We start from the raw sequence: 25,320 nt of genomic DNA, 5'->3' as shown, positions 1-25,320 counted from the left end.
CTCCATAATAAAAAATAGACCTGCTCCTTTAGAAAACGTGACTTTGCAACCTGAGCTGGAACTTTTCAATCTTACACAGACCTTTTGGGCCCACTGTGATTTCTGAATTTGTTTGGTGTAGGCAAGACGACAAGGGGGAATATTTAACCTACAGAGAAGACTAGCCCTGGGGGTAGAAGAGCTCACGGGACTGAACCTTGACAATATTTGGTTAGGTACCCCCCCACTTTGTCCCCTGCTGTTCCTGCTCTACTTAAGAGGACTAAGGAGGCTTTTCTTCATATGGTTTCACCCACCCCTAAATGTTCAGAGCAGTGAGCTGTGAGTGTTGCTACTTAATTCACATAATATGCAAGTGACAGCTACTTCCGCCATTTCACAAAGGTCACCCTCTTTTTGACCTTGGCCAGTGGCCTGACGCATGGTACCTGTGTTGTAGGACCAAGCACACCCCCATGCCCGACAAATCAAGGTATAGCATAGTCACACCTCTCATAGCCATGTGGACACAACTTCAGCCCGTCAGCCTCACCTACACTTCTCAGAGTCAGCGGAAGGGACACACATGTGCTGGGGAGAAGACCACGAAGCAAGGCCGTGGGGGATGGCGGGGTCCCTGGGCTGACCCTGCCCCTCCCTCTCTGCTTACAGCTGCCCTATGAGAAGAACTGCAAGAATAAGCTGTTTTGTGTCGCGGAGTTACAGTTGGCCGCCACCATCTCTCAGTGAGTTGAATCCGGCCGTCATGGTTTCTGCAGTTAGCTCACCTCCTGAAGGCTTACGGGGCAAACCCCTCACCAGGATCACTCGCTTCCTCCTTTCCCTCGCAGCCCACAAAGGGCTTCTGCACTAATTGTATCATTGCTTCCCCAGCCACCCAATGAGGGAGGCAAGACAGATTTGCATTCTTATGTTATGAATTTGGGAAGAGTCAGTAGTTGCAGGCCTGCGTGGACTCCTATGATCATTGGATGGGCTTACACCCAGATTTCTTTCCATAACCCAGGGTCCTCCACTCCTAGGACCCCTCACTTAGAGATAACCTCTTCCCTGGCTCAACGCTTTACCAAATTACTTAATTCCTTACATGCTTAGGGAGCACTTCCTCTGTGCCCAGAACTCGAGGTGTTGGGAGATATGGGAAGCCCCTTTTTCACTTTCACAGTTTTGCTTAGGGAGAGAAGATAATATGTAAGTCAACTGTGTTGAAAAGATGTACTATGAAGAAAAAGAAGACAGGAAAGGTGGGAGGGAAGTGCCAGGGATGCGGTTGGGGTTGCAGTTTCAAATAGAGTGGTCCGGGAAGGGCTCATGGAGAAGGTGATGTTTAGGCTCATGGAAGCGAGGTGGAGGAATGAACTCTGTGGGTATCTGAAGGAAGAGCACCTGTCAGTGCCCTGAGCTGGGCACTTGGAGGTGGGAGGAAGAGGCCAGGACACCAGAGTGAATTGGAGGGGGGGCTGTTATTCAGTGGCTAAGTCTTGTCTGACTCTTTGCAACCCCATGGACTGAAGCATGCCAGGCTTCCTTGTTCTTCACTGTCTCCTGGAGGTTGCTTAAACTCATGTCCATTGAGTCGATGTTGCCCTGTGAGGGGAGGAAAAATCATATGTGGCTCCATTTCCATGAGGACTCTTACTGTGAGCCGGGAAGTCAGAGGAATGCCGTGACCATGCCCTTTCAGAGGATCATTCTTTGTGTGTGTGTGTGTGGGGGGCTGCTCTCCCCCACACACTGCTGTCTTTGTGGCTGCGCTAGGGCCCTCTAGTTCCCCCACACCATGTGGGATCTTAGTTCCCTGACGAGGGGTCAAATCCATGTCACCTGCATTGGAAGGTGGATTCTTAACCACTGGACCAGCAGGGAAGTCCCAATAGGATCATTCTTGCTGCTGTGTTGAGAATAGACTGTAGGAGCAGAGGTGGAGGCAGGGCGACAGTAAGGAGCTATTGTGATAATTCGGGTGAGACATGATATGACTTGGGCCAGAGTGGTAGCAATGAAGGTGGTTATATTTTGAAGTTAGAGCCCACAGGATTGGATGACAGATTGGATGTGGGGAGTGTGAGAGAGGGGTCTAAGAAGTCTTTCAGGGTTCCTGCCCGAGCATCCAGAACTGTGCTGTCCAACACAATAGCCTCTGGTCACATGTGGTTATTTAAATTGAAATGAATTAAAGAAGATTTTAGTTCCTTAGTCGCCCTAGGCACATCTCAGTACCCACATAATGGCTAGTGGTTTTGAGCAGCACAGATATATAATAGGTCATTTCCGTTACTTCAGAAGTTCTGTTGAACCACACTGAATTCTAGAATGATACTGATGCCAAGAACTGAATTGGGAAAGCTTTCGGAAGAATGGGTTTGGAAGGCAAGGTGGGGAGGAGAGGTCATGAGCTTGGTAATTTTTTAAAATTTATTTCTGTTGGAGTATAGTTTCCATATATTGTTGTGTTAGTTTCTACTGTACAGCAAAGTGACTCAGCTATACATATACACGTATCTCCTCTTTTTTGGATTTCCTTCCCATTTCCCTTGTAATTGTCTATCGTTTCTGTTGTTATGATTTGCTGTTGTTTCGCTGTCATGTCTGATTCTTTTGCAACCCCATGGACTGTGGCCCGCCGGGCTCCTCCGTCCATGGGATTCCCCAGGCATGAATACTGGAGTGGGTTGCATGAGTTTGGTTTTGGACGTGTGGTGGTCGTAAAATGCTCCTTCCCCGCACACCTAGTGCTGTGTGCGGAACATGGCACTGATGGCCGGTTGGCTGAGTTGGCATCTCTGAAGAAGAGCTCTGTCCTGAGTCCTGAGAAACCTTTCCATAGACATTTGCAGGACTTGTGTTTCAGATGCAGATAGCTTAGCTCTGCCTGTCTCAGTCATGGAGGAGCCAAGTCAAGGCTTTTGAGTGCTTTGGAATCCAGCCTAACAGGGAGACTTGTTTCTAACTGGGAATTCATTACAGCCCCTAAAGCCCTCCCAGCCACGTCCTTGTGGAATAGACTGTGAAACAGTTGGCCCTACATCACCCCCTAGTGTCCACAGCTGGCAGTCTCGCCTTTTTTCCAAAGTATTGAGCCTAATCCTTAGCATCCAAATGCCTCAGTGGTTTGACCTTTTTTGTGGACTTTAATCTCCTGAAGAATCGAAGGTAAACTACAGACACTTGTCTTTAGAAGTTCACACTTGCAAACATAAAGCGTTTACATTCAGGGAACTCTGAAACTGTCCCTGGACCTCGAGTTAAGAATCCCTGTACATATTCCAGTGATTCTCAGATCTCTCTGTTGGGCTCTGAGACAGGACACCCAACTGACATTTCAGTGTCCCTGCCTTCCTGTCCTCTGAGTGCTTTTCATCACGTCCCGGACTGAACTCATCTGGTCAGTTTCCACCCTCTGGTCTCCCGCTGTGTTCTCTCCATCACAGCCAGCCCCACTGGGTCATCCAGGCTGGAAACTCTGAAACAGAAACTCAGGACACATCCTCGACTCTCTTTTTTTTAAAAAAAGTTTTTTAGGTTTTGGCCATGCTCATGGCATGTAGGATCTAGTTCCCTGATGAGGGATCGAACCAACACCCTCTGCACTGGAGGCACCGAGCCTTAACCACTGAACTGGCAGGGGAGTCCCCAGCTCCTGTCTCTTTTGCGCTCTGCTTGTAAGCATGGCCCCATCGCCACTTAGTTAGCTCAGTCGCTCAGTCGTGTCCGACTCTTTGCGACCCCATGAACCGCAGCACGCCAGCCCATCGCCGCTGCTGCTGTCTTATTTCAGGCCTGTGTCATCTCCCAGATGGATCCGCACACAGGCTCTGTCACTGCCCACTATTCTCCACTCAGCTGTGATAAAAACCAAAAATGACTCAATAAGACACAGGTCACATTACTCCCCAGAGCAGCACATTCTATTTTAAGACCTTTCAGATGGTTAGAAAGCTTTCTTCGTGTTGTCAATGTGTTTCCCTGTAGGTCTCAATTACTGAGAGTGGTTGTGCACTCCGGGACCCCACCGTGCCTCAGTGTGAAGGAAGCCCTCACCCGTCCCCACATCTTCTCTTCTCCATGCTGAACAGACTCATGTCTTAACTCACACCCTGTAATCTGGAAGGGCTGGGGTGATTTTGTGGTGGGAAAGCTCAGGCCAAGGCAGGGGTTGGGGCAGCGTCTGTCCCCCGCATGGTTTCTCCTGCGTTGAGTGGGGTGTCTGGCACAAAGTCCCCCATAAATGTACGTGAAATGGATGAATCTGTGTCTCAAAGTACATTGCCTGGGGTCACAGTGAGTTGGTGGTAGAAAGAGGATTTAGATTTGATTCTCCCAACTCTCTTTCGGGGCTGTGGGACCTCAGGCAAGTGAGCGAGCCTCCCCTGGCTTCTGTTCCCGTCACTGCAGCACAGAGAGTAACCATACAATTTCACAGAGTTATCACCAGGATTAGCAGAGAGTGTGAAACATTTAACACAGTCCCCAACACACAGCAAACACTAAATAAATGGTCATGTCACACAGCAACTGAGGTGGGTATGGTGGTCCAGGTGCTTGTTTCTGTTGTGGGGAAGAAATCTAGGCTAAATGTATCCTTTAGGTAATATTATCTAAGAAGTTAAGAAGGTACTGTTGCATTGCACTGAGGTTTTCACAGATTAAATAAACTGGTAACATTTATCTCTTTGCCTACCCTGTGCAGGCAGGAATTGGTGGTGGGTCTCACAAAGGAGCTGACCATGAACATTAGCCTGACTAACTCTGGGGAAGATTCCTACATGACGAGCATGGCTTTGAATTTCCCCAGAAACCTGCAGTTTAAGAGGATACAGAAGGTAACTATGACAGCAGTTTTGGAACCACATGGCTCATGACTTTCCCTTCCTGCATCTCTGCTTGGTTATGGAAACCTCCTAACTCTGCCTCCTGCCGCATCCTCGTCCATTCAATAGATGATTATTAACTAGACAAATCCCCTCTAATCCAACAATAAGCCATGGATCCAGTCATATCATTCTCTGCCTTAAACATCAATGGTGCTGTTTTGCCGCCCAATCACTCCTTCTGCCCGCAGCCTTTCTTACCTAGAGTTCTGAGAGAGAAATAATCTATAATAAATTAGCTTGACTGGAAAGCAAAAGTCTGTTCCGCCTTTCATCAGCCTGGGAGCACAGACTCAAAGCCAGCTGTAAAGATACCAGAAAACAGTATTTCTCCCAAGGACACCCAGCAGCTGTAAAATATTGTAACACTGAGAAATTTTGCTCTCTAAAATCATAGGCAATCAGAAACTTTGCGGTTTGAAGTTATATCTGTAATTATGAAACCATCTTACTGTTGCCTGGAGAATCTAAACTGTTTTGACAAAGAGAAGCATTCTCATTTTCCATCTGAGACTTGAAACTTCAGATAAAATGTTTCTCCACACAGCTTTTCACATTCACCTGAATAGTTTCCAAGAAAGTGGGTCTTTGGGTCCACTTTTCAGCCCAGAATTGATGTTGAGTGGCCCTTTTACACATAGCCCTGGCTTTTTTTTTTTTTTTTAAAGTATTTTCTTTTTTTCACGTGGACCATTTTTAAAGTCTTTATGGAATTTGTTGCAATAGTGCTTCTGTTTTATGTTTTGGTTGTTTGGCTGCAAGGGATGTGGGATCTTGGCTCCCTGACCAGGGATCAAACCTGCACCCCCTGAATTGGAAGGCGAAGTCTTAACCACTGGACCATGTGGGACGTCCCATCCCTGCTTTATTTTGAGCCTATAAAACACTGCTTTGTTTATAGTTCCCCAAACTCTTTCCCAAGAATCCTTTAATAACTATCTTTTCCTTTGTTTGGCGAGATACACCACAGTGCAGTTTTCCTCTCAACAAACCTGGCTCTGTCTTATTATGGGTGTGTCCCTGGTGGTCTGAGGCTGTTTGAGCTAGGACAGCATCCGTTACATGCCACCATCTCCCAAGCATCTAGAATGGAACTAGACCCTTAAGAAAACAGTGGCCACTCATTTTCCATATCCATTGGTCCAGATGAGGAACCATGGCTGAAAAAGGCTGCGTGGCAATGCAGGGGGCCTTCCACTGGTCCAAGGTGCAGTTCAGACGCCTCCCTCCCCAGGAAGACTGATTCCTCCTGGTTGGACCTCATCTTTCTCCACTGCTTGTGTCTGCCGCTCTCACAGGACCCCTCCTGAGGCCTTGCGTTTAAATTCTTCATCTAGTACCGAGCCCTTCTGCTCAACTTGTGGAGATGAGGACAAAGACTGGTTTATTTGCATCCCCAGCTCCTGGCAGGGTGTCTGGCATGTTGTTGTGAGGAAACTGAACCTTTTTTTTTTTCGCCTTTTCAAAACCATGTCTTTTGTGTTAACAGCCTCCTTCTCCAGACATTCAGTGCGGTGACCCTAAGCCGACTGCTTCTGTCCTGGTCATGAAGTGCAAGATTGGTCACCCCATCCTCAAGAGGTCATCTGTGAGTCTGTTTTTCTTTTTTTCTATTTATTTGGCTGCTCTGGGTCTTAGTTGTGGCATGCAGGATCTTTGAGTTGCGGCACGTGGGATCTAGTTCCCTGACCAGGGGTGGAATCCCGGCCCCCTGCATTGGGAGCTCAGCATCTTAGCCACTGGACCACCAAGGAAGTCCTGTGAGTCTGTTTTGATTAGCTGACTCTTCTCACTACCCTAGGGTTGGTGTTTTCTACTTCCCAGGCTCATTAGAATCTCCCAGTTGCAATTTCCATACTTTGCTTGACTATACTGTCATCTGTAACAGAGCGTAAAGCTGCCCAGTGTGCTCTGGAAGTAGGGAGCGGTGGAGGTGAGGGTACAGTCAGAGACAAGGTGGGCTCACCCCTGTACAGCAGAGTGAAGCTGGGGGTGGTCTGGAAGGTTATTAGCCCTGAGGGGAGGCCTTGACCTGCCACTGATGATCTCTGTGCTGTGGGAGACCTCTCAAGCAGCTTCCTTGGCCGTGAAAGGGGAATAATGCTGTCTGCCCTGCTCACCCCATCTTGACACTGTATTACGTGGAATAATGGGACCTCGAAGCATCCTGTGCTACAGAAGCATGGAGTATTGAATTACGTTTTCCAGGTCTGTTTAGCTAGTAGGAAGCAGTTTGAGTTGTGAGTGGAATAAACGGGAATCAATCCACCTTTTTTTGTTTAACTAGGCAAACTTTTCGTTAGTTTGGCAGCTGGAGGAGAGTGCCTTTCCAAACAGGACAGCCAACATCACTGTGATGGTCACCAAGTAAGTCATGCCTGGGTCAGGGGAGCCTGGGCTGTGGTCCTGCAAAAAGGCTCCCTCCCACATGTGTGCGTCAGAGCTATGACTCCTCACTACCCTAGAAGGGAAGCCTCAGGGAGCCCCAGGAAGGCACCTGTGTCCCTGCAGTGATCTGGCTTTGCCTTGTTATCAGAGATATTTAAAATGTTCCTTTATTGACAAAGTAAAACTATGGTATAGTCTGGTAGACTTGAGTTTTGCACTGGAGAGCTCATTTTGGTTCATCTAACCCCAGAGATGCTATCTTCTGCAAAACCTCTATGTTTGGGGTAGGGTACACAGTTGGTAAAGTTCTCAAACAGGGGTGATTCTGCTCCCAGGGGCAGCGACTGAAGGCATTTTTGATTGGCATGACTTTGGTGGGGGTGTTATTGACATCTAGTAGGTAGAGACCTGGGATGTTAACATCCTACAATATACAGGACAGCCACTCATACAGACTTTCCTGGCCCTAAATGTCAATATTGTCAAGGCTGAGAAACTGTCTTTTTTGCCACACTGTGCAACGTGCAGGATTCTAGTTCCCTGACCAGGAATTGAACCCGTGCCCCCTGCATTGGGAGCCTGGAGTCTTAACCACTGGACTGGCAGAGAAGTCCTGGAGAAACCCTTTTAAAATCAGTGTTTCTCCAAGTCTGGTCTTCCAGTGCAGAGTCTTCTGCACTCTGTTTATCTCCAAGAGTCTTTTCTATCTAACCCCCCGTGATCCTGGGAAGCCAAGGTAAGAAGCAGCCATGTGTACAAAGCAGGGGTGCTATAAACTGACACTCTTATTTCCTAGTTCCAATGAAAGAAGGTCTTTGGTCAATAAAACTCACAGCCTTCCAATCAAACATGCCTTCATTGCAGTTCTTCCCAAGTAAGTACTTCCGGGGGGCCCCACACCTGCGGGATAGCTTCAGGCATTTTCTTTTGTGGGTGGGTCTAGTGGTCAGGGTGGATGTGGGCATTGCCTTTCCCTGAGAGGAGGCTGCTTAGAATCCAGGCTCCCACTGATCTCTAGGGCACTAACTGTTAGGTCCTAGAAACCCTGTGGCTGTAATCAAAGAAGGAAAAGTGCCAACAGGTCTTGATACCAAAGGGAATGGATGGGATGCTAAGGAAGGAAGAGAGGACTTAAGGGATTAGGAAGAAAGGAGGACAAAAAGTAAGGCCCCCTGAGGAATGATAATCAGATACAGAACCAGCCTGAAGGGACTGAATTCAAATATTCTAACCTGATCCCAACTGCCCCACCACTGCTCAACATTTTGCTATTCAACTTTGATCTCTCTTAAGAATCAGGGGCCCTTGTAGTGTGCCCAATTGATAGCAATGAGTTTATTTAAAATGAGAAAGGGGCCCTGAGGCCTAACCCATGTCCTCTCAACTGCAGACCCTCAGTGATGTACATGAACACAAGCCAGGGGTCTTCCCACCACAAAGAGTTCCTCTTCAACGTAAGTGCTCTGCTCATCATCGCAAAGCCAACAGGTGGCAAAACACCACCAGCCGTGACTTTCCGCTTGGATTTTATCTTGTAGATACATGGAGAGAACCTCTTTGGAGCTGAGTTCCAGTTGCAAATTTGTGTTCCAGTTAAATTACAAGGTTTCCAGTTCCTAACAGTGACGAACCTGACCAAGACTCAGGTACATAGAGGTGGTTCTGTATCACATCTCTTTCCAGAGTGGCTATGGATTCTCAAAGGTATAAAAACTAGAACTCTAGAAAAAGGAGTAGAAAAAAGATGAGTTAACCTGGGAACGCATTTTAGAAGTAAATTACCCAAGTCATATTCATGAGGAATATTAACTACTCAGCCCAAACTGACATTTCAATTTTTCTTCCCTTGATGAAAAAAGTAAACAAAATTCAACCTTTTTAGTAGCCACGGAGACATTTATTTTCCCTTTGAAAATCATGGATAAATTCTGCTTTTCTGTGATTGGCAAATGAGATTGATAAACATGTGGCCCTTCTTCCTATAAACTGTCTACCTTCTTCTTTTCCTCTTGTCTCCCAGTCTGTACGCCTGAGACTCTGCTGTGGTACAGCCTCTTTGCTCTTAGTTGACTCATCTGTAGTGTGGTTCCCAAAACCAGCCTTATGACACCTACAGCAACAGGCTCTTAGCAGTATGATAGCTGAGGCCTTGGGTGTTCCTGATTTTCTTCTTTTCTGTCCAGGCTACATAAAGTGTCCAGGTTCAAAAAGGAAACTGTGGAAAGGAATTTACAAAATGAAGTCTGCTGACAGAAAAAGGGCTTTTCAGTTGTAAATGGTGGTCTCACATATAGTTTATTTTTAAAGAATATTTGTTAAGTTTAAACATGTCAGTTTCCACTTGGAAACAAAATTCTTGTTTGAATAGCTGATTGGAAACTTGTAAGAGCAGGAATCCCACCCTGCTGTGGGGACAGAGATTAAAAACAGAATCAGGGGCTTCTAGTTCCACGCCCTTTCCTTTGGGGGTGGTCAGTACCCCCGGCTTACTTAAACAGACTGTGCTGGCAGAGCAGGTCCGTGGCAGAGCTGAAGTTCAGCATAGTCTGATAGAAATGCTGGATCTGTTTCTTCATTCGCTTCAAGGCGGGGGTGTTATGTTTGGACTTGAAGGTCATCTGATTCAGGATCTTATCTGTAAGGTAATGTAGCCAGAGCACGTTGTTATAAGGGTGGTATTCACCCCAGCAGTTGTTGTTTTCTTTCCTCATCAGCCTGTAGATCTCAAACTGGTAGTCGCCTTGTCCCGTAAACAGGTCCTCGTCCCCGGAGATGTCACAGAAAACCACAATACCATCCCGCTCCAAGCGGGACAGGGTGTAGTCGATGATGTTGACTTGCAGCCCTCGGGTGGGGATGGAGCTTGTCTTTCCATTGAGGGTATAATGGAGCTCTTTGAGGCTGGTCTTCTTTAAGAGCACGTTCCCCCAGTGCAAGTCTCGGTGCTCAAAGTGCAGTGAGGCCTCAGCCACGGCAAGGGAAGCGGTGATCTGGTGCAGAATACTCTTGGCAGTGGCAATGGAGGACAGCTTCTTTCTCATTTGCTCTAGGTCGATCCCTCCAAACTCAAATTCCAGCACGATGAAGAGCTGGTCTTCCCCGAAAAAGTCAGGCCGGTCGTTTGCAGACCCTTTGGTTGAGTGATAGTGATCCCAGGCTTGGAGGAGCAAGGGAGGGTAAGATCCTTGAACGCAGTGTACTGAGTTCAGCCCAATGAAGCCTTGTGTGCGGTTGCATGTCTCATCAGACAAGAGGCTCAGCTCTTTGGAGATGATGATTTCTGGCAGGATTTCCTCAAAAGTTTTCTGGTGAGCTCCATTGACTAAGTCCTGTCCTTCGATAGCAATGATTTTTAGGGCTACAGGTGTGTGGTTAGCAACTGTTTGAAACACCTCACCAAATACCCCTTCTCCAATCTTCTCACAGCATTCTAGTTTTTCTTCGGAGAGGTAGTCGCTGAAGGGGATGGGACCCACCTGATTGCATTCTCCATAAAGCTTTTCTGCATCAGATGTCTTTTTGTCTGTGACCTGCTGTGTCTTTAAGGGGGTTAGCAAATACATAGAGGAGGAGTGCCGGGGGGACAGAGCACAGCTTGTTCTGTTCTCAACAGGGTGGTGTGAATATTCTGATACGAGGGACTCAGACAGAGAACTGGCCAGGGTGATGCAGCTGCACACTTCAGACACAGCTGTCACGATCTTCTTCTTGTGGAAACTGAAGGAGGCTCTGGTTTTGGTCCAAGAGCAGGCATTCTGTAAACGAGTCAGGTCCTGGGTGACACATGAACCGTCTTCCATCTTTTGGCCTTTTGTAACCTGGCAGTGATGGAGGAGGGAGGTTTCTGCTGTCCCTTGATGCTTCCTTTTTCGGCTTAGCCTGGTTCTCTCAGGCCAGTTGTTTTTCCCAGGTGCGATTCCACCCTTGCACCCACGGGCCTCCTCGTATTCTATATGGACAGACCCTTGAGACTCAATCTCTCGACAAGAGTCCTGGTCTGTGGCCCTCTTCTTACCCCTGCCTGATAAACCTGGGCTCTCCTGCCTCCTCCCCACCAGTTCCCTGTCATGGCAGAACTCCTGCAAATTCTTCCCATCTGTCCTAAGCTCGGAATCCTCAGGATTTCCTGAGTCCAAAAAGCTAAAGAGAGCTGACCTGAGGCTGGCCTGGGCTTGGTGGGCCAACTTGGTGAGCCTGCCTCCTCCTGTCGCTGCGTCCTGGGAACAGGGGAGGGGTGCCTGGTCCAGGGAGGCTTCTGGGAGGTGGAAGTTGCTCGGAGCTTCTGAGGCTGCATCCAGAAAGGTGGAAGGGTCGGTACAGATGCTGTCTTCTGGCGCAGGGAACCCGGGGCCGGGAGAGGCCAGAGAGCTGAACAGGGAGGCACTGGTGCCCAGCTCGCCGCCGTCCCTGGGCTGGCCGCACACACTGAGGTCCGGGCTCAGGCAGCCCGGGTTGCCGCTGGGAAAGGACGGCGGTCCTAGCGGGCCGCAGGGGGTGCTGCACTTCTGCGGGCACCGCGATCGCAGCCTCAGGCGTCTCGGGGTCGCGATCTGACTCGGCCGCCCCTTGGCGAGTCGGGCGCCAGCGCGCTTCCGCTGCTGACCCACCGGGCTGCCGGGGAAGTCGGGGTCGTCAGGATCGTCGGAGACGACAGACTGCGAGGGGCCGCCACTGCTGGCGTCACTGCTACTGCTGCTGAAGAAGCGCTTCCGGTCCTGCGGCGGGAACCACTGTACGGCTGCCAGGCCCGGCCGCCGCCGCGGCCTCCCGCCGCCAGCTGCCCCGTACGTTCGGAAGAGCCCACTCGCGGGTAGCGGGAGTGACGCCGCCATGGCCCGCACCCGCCATGCAGTTCAAATGCTAACAGCACCGCGAGACTTCCTCGAGACGCGGACGCGCCTGCCCGCCGGGTCCTAGCGCCCGGCCGTCCGCGCAATCACGACGGATCTCGCGAGAAGTGGGAGGGGGCGGGTAACTATGGCGGTTTGGCTTTTTCGTTGTGTTGCGGTGATGGACTGGGGTGGTTGTCGTTTCAGGCCCACACCGTGTGCACTCAGGCTCACGAGCAAGTTTGTGGGAGCGATCTGGTTCAGGTGAGCGCAGTCATCCCAAAGACCGGAGGGAGGGGGTCATGGGGGAGAGAGGAGGGCCTGAAGCGGGTGCCGTGAGGCGCCGGGATTGTACTTTGCGAGGTTTGCCCTGAAAGCACAGCCCGAACGTTCCTGAGGCGCCCCTTAGCCTCTTCACCGGCTCACTTTTGCCACGGTTGCGGCTTTGCTGGAACCAAATGAAGGCAGAAACTGCTCACACCCTTTATTCCTCGACCTTGAGGTGGTCTGTGTGCTAAGCGTTAAAATTCCCAGCTTTCCCACCCCATAAATAGATCGTGCTAATTAACACCCATCCTCTTTCAGCTTGTGGAAGAATGGCATTCAGTGAGCTGTAAGGTCACCTCGGATAAAGAAAATGTAACCGTGGCTGCAGAGCTCTCCTTGAATCAGCCAAAGCAGGTACTTACGATTTGATTAATGCGCGTTTCTCGGGCATCTTCCCTGGAAAAGAGAATATTAATAGCATCTCCAAATATAACGTGTCCAAAACAGGACTGTTGATCCACCTTCTGCTCCAGCCTGTTGCTTCCTCACTCTCTCAGGGTAACTAACTAGGGTAACTTAGCAGTTGCTTGCGTGCTCAGGGGTGTCCGACTCTGCGTTCCGGCGGACTGCAGCCCACCAGGCTCCTCTGTCCATCGGATTATCCTGACAAGAATACTGGAGTGGGTTGCCATTTCCTCCTCCAGGGGATCTTCACGAACCAGGGATGGAACCCGCGTCTCCTGCTGCTCCAGCATTGGCAGGCGGATTCTTTACCTCTGAGCCATCTGGGATACCCTTACACTGCTGACTTACTAGGGATTCTAGGAATTCCTTGTGGCGACTCCTTTTCCTTAATTTTTTTTTTTAAAAACATTTATTTATTTGGCTGCGCCAGGTCTTAGTTGTGGCTTGCAGGAACTAGTTCCCTGACCAGGGATCCAACCCATGTTCCCTGCATTGGGAGCTCTGAGTCTTAGCCACTGGACCACCAGAGAAGTCCGATCCTTTTTCTTACATCCGCTTATCTGTTCCAGCAGCAAACTCTATCATTCTACCCACCCCCAGATATATTCTAAATCCATTCGCTTCAGTGTGTCTCCACTGCTGCTGCTGTTCAGGTCACCACCTCTTGCTGGATTCACTGCCGTAGCCTCCTCTCTGCTTTTCTTGCCTGTGCTTTTGCCATGCCCTTCACCGACATTCTTCATGGAACAGTTATTTTTAAAAAGCAAACACTATACCACTTATCTGCTTTAAAAAAAAATTGTATACACTTAGACTAAAATTTGTCTTTTTCAGTGGTGTCCCAGGCATCCTATGATCTGGTTTCCGCTTTCTCCTCCATCTCCTAATACTTTCGTCTTCCCTGCTTCTTAGACTCTAGTTTGCTGATATTGTTCTAGCCACTGGACCTTTGTACTTGCTGTTCCTTCTGCATAAGACAGCTTTTCTCCTGTATCTTCATGTGTGTGCTTTTTTCTTATATTTAATTCACATTTTACCTTCTTAGCGAGACTTTCCCTGATCACTCATTCAAAAGTAGGAACTAAAGTCAAATTTAACATCTATGATCCAGGTGAGAATGATGGGATCTGAGCTGAAGAAGTAGCAGTGAGAATGGAGGAAAAGGGGCAGGTGTTCAGAGAGACTGAAAAAAGAAAAGAATCATTAAGAACTGACTTGGGGATGGAAGTGTGGTGTGAGGTAAAGGGTAAGGGAAAAGAAGTTGAGGTTTAACTAGGTTTCTGGCTTGGGAAACTTAGTGGTTGCTGAGGCCATTCTTTAGACTTGAGGAATACTGGAGAAGGAACACATTTAAAGGGAAAGATGAGAGGGGAGGGGCAGTTTCCCTGGCAATCCAGTTGGTAAGATTTTGCCCTCGAGTGCAGGGGGTATAGGTTCGATCCCTGGTCAGGGAACTAAGATCCCAAAAAAACAGAAACGTAAGGAATGATGCTGTCCAGGAATTGTAAGTCCATTTTTTTTAGAAGTCTATTTTAAATCAACTATACTCCAATTAAAAAAAAAAGTTAACTCCCCTCCCCCCCCGAAAAACGTAGGTCCATGTCTAAAATATGTTTCTTTTTTTTTCTCCCCCATCTTATAGTTACTAAGAGATGTGACTGAGCTGCAGATCCTTGGTGAAATATCTTTCAACAAATCTCTGTATGAGGGGCTCAACACAGAGAACCACAGAACTAAGGTAATATCCCTGGCTGTTTTCTGGGTGCTGTCCTGGGAAGCCTGTGCCTGGCTTTAGCGCCCTTGTACAAATAGGCACTTGCTGTTGCCCTCTTCCTGTTTCAGTCTTATCACCTCTGCTCTTGACTCTGCAACTCGCTGTCTCTATGACCTTGAGTTACTCAGCTTCTGCCTAAGTTTTTCTGTCTCTGAAATGAGGCAACTGAATAAGAGGCCTAAGCAGAGGAAGTCTCAGTTGTTGCAACTAGGCTGGAATCAACACCTATCTATGTATATTTTGATTTGAAAAATTTTTGTATTTCCTAGTTGAGAAGTTTTTTAATTATATGTATTAACTCGCTTCCTAGTGTGTGACACCAGTGTTTAGTTACAGTGGCCCACGGTTACAATACTCATGAGCGCAGAATTCTCTTGTAAGTCTTAAACTAAGTCCTGGAACCCTTGGGTTTGTTTTGCAGAGGTTTTACATGTGACTGCAAATCAGACTGACCTTTGACCTTTGTGATCTGTGGGCTGAAGACTGTATGTGCCCCAGCAGGGCTGTCGTTCTTGTTGACACTTGCCCTAGGTGGCTGGTAGCGCCAGAAATGGTCCATCTGTGAGCTCTTTAGTGAAGCCTGAGTGTCAAGAGGGTGAGAGTGGATTGCTCAACATTAGCTCCTCTGCTTTCCTCCCTGGAGGAGGGGAAAGGCACAGTTCTCTAGACATGTCAGAAATAACATTTCTGTTTATTTTTAAGTGTGTCTGATACAGAAAATGATGTGGAAGAAAGAGAAGTGTTCCCATTATATCATTGCACAGATTAAAAAAAAAAAAACAGCAACAGAAAAGCAAGAAAATTCAAGTCTTATGCAAAGATCCCAAATGAAAAATAGTGATTCCTTCACTCCCTGTCTCCCACACCCCAGATTCCCTCCTCCCCAAGAGAGTTCCTGTTAACAGTGTCTTATATGCACATTCTTCAGTCATTTATTTATGTATAAATGTTCCCCCTTTACTTACTGATGCTTTTATTGTAGAGCCCCATGATGATTTTCCTTTTTTAAAATTCAGTACCCGAAGCTAAGTTTTAAGTGCATTTCAGCTGCAAAAAAACAAAAAAAACCCAAAAACCTCCTGCTAACGTGCCTTAAAGGCCTTTTGTGTTTATCTGGGGGTGGAGGCAGACCAGTGTTAGTGGCCGGGCTCCTTCGAATCTTGGGCTCTCCTGACTGTGTGCTGGTGATGCCTTCCCTTGTGGCTGGCCCAAAGTCACCACCTCTCCCAGCAGTACATTTTCACATGGCAGAATACAGAATAGGAAGCCAAGAGGTCAGTAGCAAAAGGAGTTTTTCTTCACATGGCTTCCCTTTTCTTTCTTTTTCTCGTTTTTCGAGCCACATGGCACATGGCATGCGGGCTCTTAGTTCCCCCACGAGGGATTGAACCCATGCCTGGTTCAGACTCTCTCTCTGACACACACACAACCAGAAGGTCACAGTCTCCTGGCGGACCGCTAGATAAGAGACCAGAATAGTTTGTTTCAAGTATTTTGGTCATCAGATCACTTTCCTGTCCTCTGGTTTACTCCTCCCCCAACCCCATCTCCAGGTTTTGTTCTCTTTGTTTTTCGAACATTCTGCTGCTATATCTAGCTCAGAGATTCTTTCCTCAGCCATGTCCAGTCTACTGATGAGTGCATTGAAGGCATTCTTGTTCCTGTCACAGCAGCTGCTCATCTCTCGTTTTTCTTTCTGGTTCGTTCTTCGGGTCTCCATCTCTCTGCTCACATTGCCTGCCTGCTCTTTGTTCTTGTGTGCTGTCTGTTCTATCCTTTGGAGCCCTTAGCATATTCATCGTGGTTGTTTTAAATTGCCAGTCTGATAATTCCGACATTCTTGCCTTATCTGGTTCTGGTGCTTACTCTCTCTCTTCAAATTTTGTTTTTTTGTCTTTTGGTATACCAGGTAATTTTCTTTTGATAGCTGGAAATGCTGTACCAGGTAAAAGGAACTTCTGTAGACAGACCTTCATTAATGTAGTGAGGTGTGGGGGAGGGGAGGTGCTCTGTGGTTCTGTGATTAGGTCTCAGTCTTAATGAGCCTCAGGCCTCTGGCCTGTGAACTTTCTCACCGTTTCTGTGTTTTTCAGCCCCCTTAGTTGGGACAGGATGGCTAGAGTGGGCTCCAGTTGGGCACTTCCCTTTCCTTAGAACAGTTAGGCTCTCATTATATCCAGCAGGTTAGGCTAGGGTTAACTAGTTTTCCCTGAGCCCAGTCCTTGTTCAGATCAGAGTTCTTTGGCTTATTTCAAAGTGGTTCCTTTTCTGCTCCCCCTGCCGGAAGCATGAAGGATTTTTTCTCCAGCATTGAGTGTGGGAACCTGGTCAAGCTCCTGGAGTAAACCTCACCCCAGTGGCTGGGTTCCCTGGAGTTTGTAGCCCCAGAGTCATCACTGTTGTGCTTACAGCAGTCCCATCAGTTGCAGTTCAGGATTTCCTTCCCTGGAGGTGGTGAGCCTCTGCCCTCTGTGTCCATCTGTCTGTCTGTCCCTCTGCTCTTGGTGGCAGCAGGTTTGCCTGGTGTCCTCCCCTCTCTTAGGGATCCAAGAAAAGTTGTTGATTTTCCAGTCTGGTCACCTTTTTCCTTGTTAGCATGAAGTGGTGACTTCCAAGCCCCTTACATGTGGAACCAGAAACCAGGAATCTCATTAGATAATTTAAAATACTGCGTCAGGAAATGTTTAGCTTTTTGCTTTACTGCTGTCAGTCTTGATCAATACATGGTATGTTGCCAAGTTCTCATATTTTGCTTCTTAAAAATAATGTGGAATTTTTACCTCATTTTGTTTCACAACTTACAGGGTGGTTTCTGTTTTGTTGCAGATCACTGTCATCCTCCTGAAAGATGAGGAGGCATATTCTCTGTCTCTCATCATTAAAAGCAGTGTCGGGGGCCTTCTGGTTTTGATCGTGATTATAGTTATCCTAGTCAAGGTCAGTCCCCCCCACGTTCATAAAGGTTCTGGTGTTGGGCAGAATTCTGCTTGGAGAGCCAGCCACCGACCATGAGCAGCTACTCTAGCCTTGTGACCCCTTTTCCTTCTTCCTTTAGCCACACACCTGTTGAGGCAAATGAATCAAGACAGTTTCTGTCTGAAAAAGATCAAGGTCTAATTGAAGAATTGGAGTACAGAGATATTTTCCTAAAAGGGACCTGATGTTCCTTTCCTATTTAAATCCTTTCCTTTCCTTCCCCTGATTTAATGTTCAAACTCTTTCACTGCTATTCAAGGCATCTAATATCTGCCTCTACTCTCTCTACCCTCGAGTCTTGCTTTTTTTCTCAACACACTGAACTGAATAGCTTTGTGTCTCTGTGTTTGCATGAGGCTCTCTACACCCGCCTCCCAAGCCCTTTCCTTCATAATTTGCTCTCCCTCTTCCCTTAAAACTCAGCCCAGAGATTCCTGAGTCCTCTGAACTGACCTTTATGCTTTTCCCTTGAACTGCCCTCTAGAAACCCTTCCAAGAAGCAGTGGTTATACTGTGTTGTCATTATTTCTCTTCCCACTAAATTGTGAGTTTCTTGATGTGTAGGGGGGCTGTACTTGATCTCTTTCTATCTTTTACATAAACAGATCCAGTACAGCTGAAACGATAGTACTTAGCAGAATTAGTTAAATTGAAAAGGTGAAAGTGGGGTTGGGGTTCAGAGGAAGGTGGAAAACCAGTTCTGACTGGGGACTGAACATAGGGAATGCTTGTGGGAAGGTGGTATTTAAAGCAGATCGATAGCTTAGGCCTGTAATTGGTCTTCCCTCCTTTTGTTTTAGTGTGGCTTTTTTAAAAGAAAATACAGAGAGCTGAACTTGGAGAGCATAAGAAAGGACCAGCTAAAATCACAGAGTCTGCTGGAAGAAGATAATTAGGAGCAGCTTCCTCATCCATCCGGAGAGAGTATCAGCCAGTCCTGAAGCTTCTAGAGACCTTCCTTTTAGGTTGTACAGAAGACCTTTCCTTTAGGATGACCAAGTGCGGAATCTAACAAGTTGTTTGTGGAGTGTTTTTTACCATACCTTGTCCCCAAAGTGCCTGTGCATTGTGCAGAAAAGAAACCTGGGAAGCATTTGGTGGTGAATAAAGGTATTTTCTTTACAGAAGTGCCTTTAATATGCAAATATGATATACTTTGTGATCGCCCCCGCCCCGCCCCAGAGGAGGTTATACAGCATCTCCCAGGCTTACTTGCCTAAGAGCACTTTTTTCATGCCATTTCTATTAACATCTTCCAAAATAGTCTTCCATGAAGTACATCTTTGTCGGGGACAGTGGTCAGAAGCAGTTCCTAGTCAGGCATTTTTATGATCGAAGGATGCAGTCTGTTATTTCAAATCAGGCCACGAAAAAGCACCCCCCAGAACAAAAGTAAAAAGTAGAAAAACAGGGGTTACCAAAACAGGAACAAGGAGGGAGAGGAGACCAGGACTTTGTTTTGTAGTGTCTGCTTAACATCCTGTGCGGGTCCTCGCCTGGCTTCCTGCTGAGTGACTTGCTCAGGGACCTTCGTGTCTCAATGAGAGACATGCTTGTCCACAGGGGGAGGTGGAACCTGGCCTGGGAGTTGGGGACACTGAGATTAGGGCCTCATTACGGGCTGACTTTGCTCTTAGTATCCTTATTTTATTTATATGCCCCATGCTGTTAAAAACTTGACTGCATCTCTCCACTCTCAACCGTGCAGTGGCACAGTCTTTGTTTTCATGGGCGATAAATATCATTGCAAACAAGCGAAGCAGGAGTATATAATGTAGAAAGCAATCCTGCGATCCCTCTGTGTTCTTTATCTAATTCAAGTGCTTTCATTATTTCTGTTTGTCTTGGCTGAGCTGTGAGGCTTATGGGATCGCAGTTCTGCAACCAGGGATTGAATCCTCACAGTGAAAGGGCTGAGTCTTAAACGCTGGGCCGCCGGGGAAGTCCCTGGACTCTGTTTCTTCATAGCTTTTCCACTGACTTCAAAGTCCTTTCTGCACATAATGGTAATTTGGAGTCTTTCTGATATTTACACTTTTTCACATCATTATTTTTCTAACTAGGACTTATGGGGGTCTAAGAACTTACCCATGTACCTGACTTAAAAAAATTTTTTTTTTGGCTGTGCTGACTCTTTGTTGCTGCCTGCGGGCTTTCTCTAGTTGCAGCTAGTGGGGACTGCTCTCTAGTTGAGTGCACATGCTTCTTCTTGCTTTGGCTTCTCTTGTTGCAGGGTACAGGCCTTAGGGCACGCAGGCTTCAGTAGTTGCAGCTCATGGGCTGTAGAGCAGGGGCTCAATAGTTGTGGCACATGGGTTTAGTTACCTCAGCATGTGGAATCTTTCTGGACCAGGGATTGAACCCAGTGTCTTTTGCATAACAAGACGGATTCTTAACCACTGAAGTCCTGACATAACTTTTATATGTACTGGGAAACCAAAAATCTGTATGACTCATTTTATTGTGATATTTGCTTTGTCATGGTGCCTGGAACCAAACTTGCACTGTCTCTGAGGTATGCCTTTGAAGGAAAAGAAAGAAGTAAATTTGCTTAGATATTTCCCTGTTGTGTGTCCAGGTTTTCATTATTACAGGTGACTTGCAGTTTCTGCTTTTATGCTTGTTCATTGCAAATAAGAATGCACTTATATATAACAGTCAAGTCTTACATTGACTGCCTATAAGCTATTGACCGACTGGGCTATGACTGGATTAGACCAGTGTTGTAGTCAGGAGACTTCATAAGGGATCAGTCCGTGAGGAGGAGGAGGAGACTGAAATGGAGACATGGTTGCATTGTATAAATTCATGGGCTGTGACTTGGGCTGTAACCTTGTCTTCCAAGAGATGCCTGTCTAGTGCCAGACCTTTCCCGTTTCCTGTTGACCTTCTGCCCAGGAGCAGGACATGCCAGAGCTTGCACAGATCCAAGGACAGTGGGTCATGCCACAGGCCCACTGTCCTGGCCAGAAAAGGACTCAGAAGGGGCCAGCTGGACACTAGTGTGGGAGAAGTGCCCCTCCAGTTTCTGTGTTTTCATTTCCCCGTTACAGGCCTGTGAGTGCTCATTCAGTTAACCTTGTTCTCTTATGATAACATCTGAACTTTGAATTTGATCATGGAGGGATGAAATAAGCAGATGTGAAAAAGTCAAAGTGAAAGTTGCTCAGTTGTGTCCGACTCTGCGACCCCATGGACCATACAGTCCATGGAATTCTCCAGGCCAGAATACTGGAATGAGTAGCCTTTCCCTTCTCCTGGGGATCTTCCCAACTCAGGGATCAATCTGCAATAAATTGGTCAAACTATTTAGGCCCAGTTAGATTTCGATTCCCTTCAGCCAAGCCCAGCAGTCTGAAATGATCTGCACTAGTGTGTTCTTCCATGCATTTTCTCTAATATCCATACAAGCAGGGATATTTGGTTAAGATCAGGGTTTAGGTATTTTGGGGTCTCCTAGCCCTAATTATAACCTTGTAATAGTGCCATAATTTTATGTTACTTTAAGAACAGCTCCAGTAAATGGAATCAAGGGACTCTTAGTCACTCCAGGAAGAGCAGTTGTTTCAACTCTCAAGAATTCAGAAGGTAGCTGGATGCACCTAAAGAGACAGTTCCCAACTCCAGTTGACTTTATTTTGATCAGTGGAAGGACATTTCAAAAACTACATAAGTATCAATATTACTGAATACATATTCATTCTCATAGTAGGATCAGAGTGGAAAGTGAAACTTTGCCCTGGTCGCGACCTCGCCCCGTCTTGTGCCCCTCCTCAGAGCTGAGGCAAACTGGCCTGGCACGTATCTTCCAGACCATATTCTGTGCTTTTGTAATATTCACATGTACTTATTAAATGTACTTACAAATGTATTAAAGCAACAGGTCTAATAACTGTGCTACTTTTGAAGTAGTGATGAGCTTAAAATGTTTTTTAAGGCATACCTATAATGTGATGGGAAAATATAATTTCTTTTGGTATTAAGATACAGGTATTGCCAAAAAACAAAAAAAGATACAGGTACTACTGACGCTCCTGTGGTTTGTTGTCTGCATTCGTGATTGAAGGAAATGTTAGATTTCAGATAAAGAGTAGTAAAAATAAATGTGAAACAGTTTCTCCATCCAGCTTCACAGACCTCCTCCGTATATTCTGGTCCATTTAATAAGAACATCTGTCCTACCCCGGGCTCTGTACTTTGGCAGCTCATCTCAGAGTCACCCCAGGCTCCATTAGCTGTTTCATGGAGGAGGAAACAACTTGCCTGAGGCGTTAAAACTAGTTTAAGGAAAAACCTCCAGGTCTGTTTTTCCACAAATGCTCAATTACAGATGGGCAAGGTGTAGGTTGGTGGAATGGAGGTTTATAGGCTTTGCTGGGGAAGAGGCACAGGTGGTGCTCAGCTCTTCAAGTTCCCAGGCTGCAGGTGGGATGCTGAAGGTGCTGATGCTCTGGTCTTGGGAATCAGCTTTCCGGCAAGCTCTCTGAGTGATCTCTGATGCAAGAGCCACACCCTGTGAGACACTAGTTGGATCAGAGTTTGTTCATCTGTTTACACTTTGTCAATGGATAGCACAGACTCAGAGTCTTGATGACTAAGAAGTTGCTTCAGGAGACAAATTTAACATAATGCTCTAGCAGAATGATCTCTGTTCAAATCTTCAAGAATATACACTCAAAATAAAGGCTTAGTCACTGTACTCTTGACACTTCAAATATGCAGGCTAATGGGTACAGGCAGGATGATCAGGAATCAACTTTCCCTCCACCCTCTCTCCCTCTCCCACCCTCCCACTTCTCGCCTGGATGATCGTCTGTCTCATTATAGGCAGGTGGGGCAGAAGTGGTAAAGCCTTTCCCTCCCTCATAGCCCTACAGATGAGACAGCAATCAACTGTAACTCACGGAAGAGTGGATCCTGTCCTTTGGGAATTCAGAGAAGGAGAAGGACCCAGGAAGGCTTTGTGAAGGAGACAGACCTCTGTAATCGGAATCTTGAAGCCACGGGGTGCTGAGGAGAGACCGGCCTGAGCAAAGGCCCGGGAGTTGGAAAGTGCAGGATGTGATTCATCACATCTTGTCAGCCAACCCCCCTGAAGCTGGTGTGCTTAATGGGCTTGTTCGGCCAGAAAGGCAGGCGGGGACAGTGACTGCAATAAAGAGGAAGAGCCTTGGAAGGACTGAGTGCAGGAGCTGCGGAAGCCACACCCACTCTCAGGGTTCACAGGAGGATGGCCTACTTGCTGTGGGTTCATCACTACAGCCCTGGGAACTCGAGGCGAGAGAGGAGGGGATGGACCAGGGTGGCTGCATGCAGGTTGTGGGGAAACCCCTGCAGGGAGCAGGAGCAAGATCAGCTTTCTCTACCATGTACCATGTTCGAGCTGGCGTCACTTAGGTTTGGTTGACTTGAGTTTGAGCCTTTATCCTTTTCGATAACAAGTGGACCAGCATTTGACAGTTTATTCTTTGAAGTGCCACCTCAGTGGAGTTTTTCCCCAGGTCACATTCTGAGAACTGAGTAATGAGGAATAGCCCGTCAATTATGACAGGTCACCAGGGTGCTGATGGACTCAGAAATGCTTCCCACAGAGACGGGCTTCCTTCTTCCTGTTGACTCTTTGAAGCAACATGAATAATATATCTGCTGTTTCTTAAACGGACCACTAATGTCTATTAATGGAACATGTTTATCATAGCAGGACTCTCCAGAGCAAAAGAAGACTTAAAGGATAAATTGCTTTGTGAAACCCTTTCCATGCCACCATGCCTTTTCCACTCTTGTCCCTTCCAGGTCATCCTGCATCCTCCGGGCTCTGAAGCAAGGGCTCTCCTTGCCTTGAGATGACTTCCTTTTGTGTCCTGAGACAGAGATCTCCTGTCTCAGCCCTTGCTTGAGCCCTCCTCTCCTCTGGGATGGGAAATGAAACCTTGTTTGTTAGGTATAAGGAACCTCTCCTCCAAGGACCAGATTGTTTTATGCAGTTTGTGTTTCCTCTTGTGCTTCCTTTAATTTTTTGGAGAATACACTCTGAGTTCATTTTACAGTTCCCCATCACTGCACTGCAGTTACCTTAGATCGTCCGAGACAGCCTTGCGAACCAGATGAGCCTGGCCAGTCCCTTCACGGCCAGTTCCTTTCTTCCAGGTGGACGACACTCGTTACAGTGAAGCATGATGTGGATGATTTGGGGGAGGAGAGAGAAAGAGGCTTTGACTATTTGTGCTGACCGCTGACTTAACTATTTGCTAAGCTGATAAACATTCGAACAGTAATGGTGGCGAAGATCATTTGAACAGGGTGCCTGGTGAGATGGGTTTAGATAGAGACTGGGAAACCATCACTCAAAGACTGCAGGCAGTTTTCACTCAAGTGCTTGAATTCATCTTGGTTTTAGAAGCATCCCTGGACTTGGACTTCTAGTAATGCCAACGCAAAAAGCAAAAACCCCTTCTCCTGCTTGGGGTACAATGGGAATTACATCTGAACTTGGGGTGGTGAGCCAGCCCCAGCCACATGGAGGTAGGTTGCAGATACTTGGGTTTGCAGCTCAAGGGAAGTATTTTTCACGTTGTGACCTTGACCCATGGGAAGAAATGCATCACATGTCATAATGTCATATGCACACACATACTTCAAAGAGAAGTTTCACAAAACTGTCTACCCATACTTCCTTAAACACACTCTAATGGTTTCTTTTTTGTGTGTGAAATGCTGGTTGGAACCCAGGAAATTGCTATTATGACCCACTAATGGGTCTAGCTTTAGCTTAAGAAGCTGTGAGGGCGCCCACAGGGAGAGTCTGGCCCCACCTCTGAGAAGAGCCCTTTCCCCTCTGGACGTCCCTCACATCTCTGAAGCCTCTAGAGAGTTCTGTCAGAAACGGCAGCCTGGCTTTGGCTGGGCCATGGGGAGATCAGGAGGGGCTGCCCACACTGGAGGGCAAATGAGCAGGTTGTCGGAGAGCCATGTGAGGGAGGGCTAAGGGAGAGGCTGGCAGGAGAGGGAGGGAGCACATGGTGTGTCCTCAGTCATGTCTGACTCTTCGAGACCCCATGGCTCCTCTGTCCATGGGATTCTTCAGGCAAGAATACTGGAGTGGGCTGCCATTCCCAGCCCAGGGATCGAACCCACATCTGCATCTCCTGCAGAGGCAGGCGGATTCTTTACCACTGTACCAGCTGATAGACCCTGAGGGAGAGAGGAAGGCCTGGTGACAATTCCTAAGCCTTTCTGCCAGGATGATGTCAACTTCCAAAATCCCCAGTCATAACTGGAGCAGCAGCTGGAATCCTCTCTGGGTTTAAAGAAATCAGGCCTGAATTCACTCAAAAAACATTGACTTATTTTATGGCAGGCACAGCAGTGGCTGTGGGGTGCAGAGATGCCTAAAGGCAAGGTCCCTGTCCTCCTGGAGCTTATGGTCTTAGAGGGGGACACAAGCAGTAAGTAAATGAGTGACAGGGCCTCTAAGGGAATAAGAAGGGGTAATGGGATAGAAAGTAGGTGGGGTGGAGGCTGCTTTAGTGAGCGGTAGTAAGAACGGGCCCCCCTTTTTTTCTAAAAAAAAGGAACTGGCATTTGAGTTGAAACTGAGGACCAGATGCAAAAATGAGTGCTTCCCAAACGGCATTTTGAAGGCAAAATACAGATTCCTAGGCTCCATCCAAGTCTTAAGGAAATGACAATATTAGGCACAGTGCCCAGGAATTTGCATTTTTCTTCCAAATGATGCCCAGGCTCACTAAAA

General features: G+C 47.3%; 2 protein-coding genes across 3 annotated transcripts in view; one reads left to right on the top strand and one right to left on the bottom strand.

The window, feature by feature from the left end:
• Positions 1-18,711, top strand: part of ITGAE (integrin subunit alpha E) — a 60,457-nt gene extending 41,746 nt beyond the window's left edge. For both annotated transcript variants that reach the window (XM_013972207.2, XM_013972206.2), the window contains exons 20-31: positions 652-725; positions 4,691-4,823; positions 6,361-6,459; positions 7,159-7,238; positions 8,056-8,133; positions 8,650-8,713; positions 8,798-8,905; positions 12,296-12,352; positions 12,674-12,769; positions 14,463-14,558; positions 17,421-17,531; positions 18,371-18,711. In XM_013972207.2, coding sequence (XP_013827661.2) covers positions 652-725; positions 4,691-4,823; positions 6,361-6,459; positions 7,159-7,238; positions 8,056-8,133; positions 8,650-8,713; positions 8,798-8,905; positions 12,296-12,352; positions 12,674-12,769; positions 14,463-14,558; positions 17,421-17,531; positions 18,371-18,466 — 1,092 coding nt within the window. In that variant the 3' untranslated portion in view covers positions 18,467-18,711. The remainder of the gene's footprint in view (positions 1-651; positions 726-4,690; positions 4,824-6,360; positions 6,460-7,158; positions 7,239-8,055; positions 8,134-8,649; positions 8,714-8,797; positions 8,906-12,295; positions 12,353-12,673; positions 12,770-14,462; positions 14,559-17,420; positions 17,532-18,370) is intronic.
• GSG2 (germ cell associated 2, haspin) lies at positions 9,135-12,352 on the bottom strand. Its single transcript, XM_005694161.3, has one exon. The coding sequence runs from the start codon at positions 12,089-12,091 to the stop codon at positions 9,746-9,748; it is 2,346 nt and encodes a 781-aa protein (XP_005694218.2). The 5' UTR covers positions 12,092-12,352; the 3' UTR covers positions 9,135-9,745.

The sequence above is a fragment of the Capra hircus genome, chromosome 19 (genome assembly GCF_001704415.2).
Source record: "Capra hircus breed San Clemente chromosome 19, ASM170441v1, whole genome shotgun sequence".
Classification (NCBI taxonomy): domain Eukaryota; kingdom Metazoa; phylum Chordata; class Mammalia; order Artiodactyla; family Bovidae; genus Capra; species Capra hircus.
Note: the sequence above shows the minus strand (reverse complement) of the source record. Positions and strands in the feature narration are given on the sequence as shown.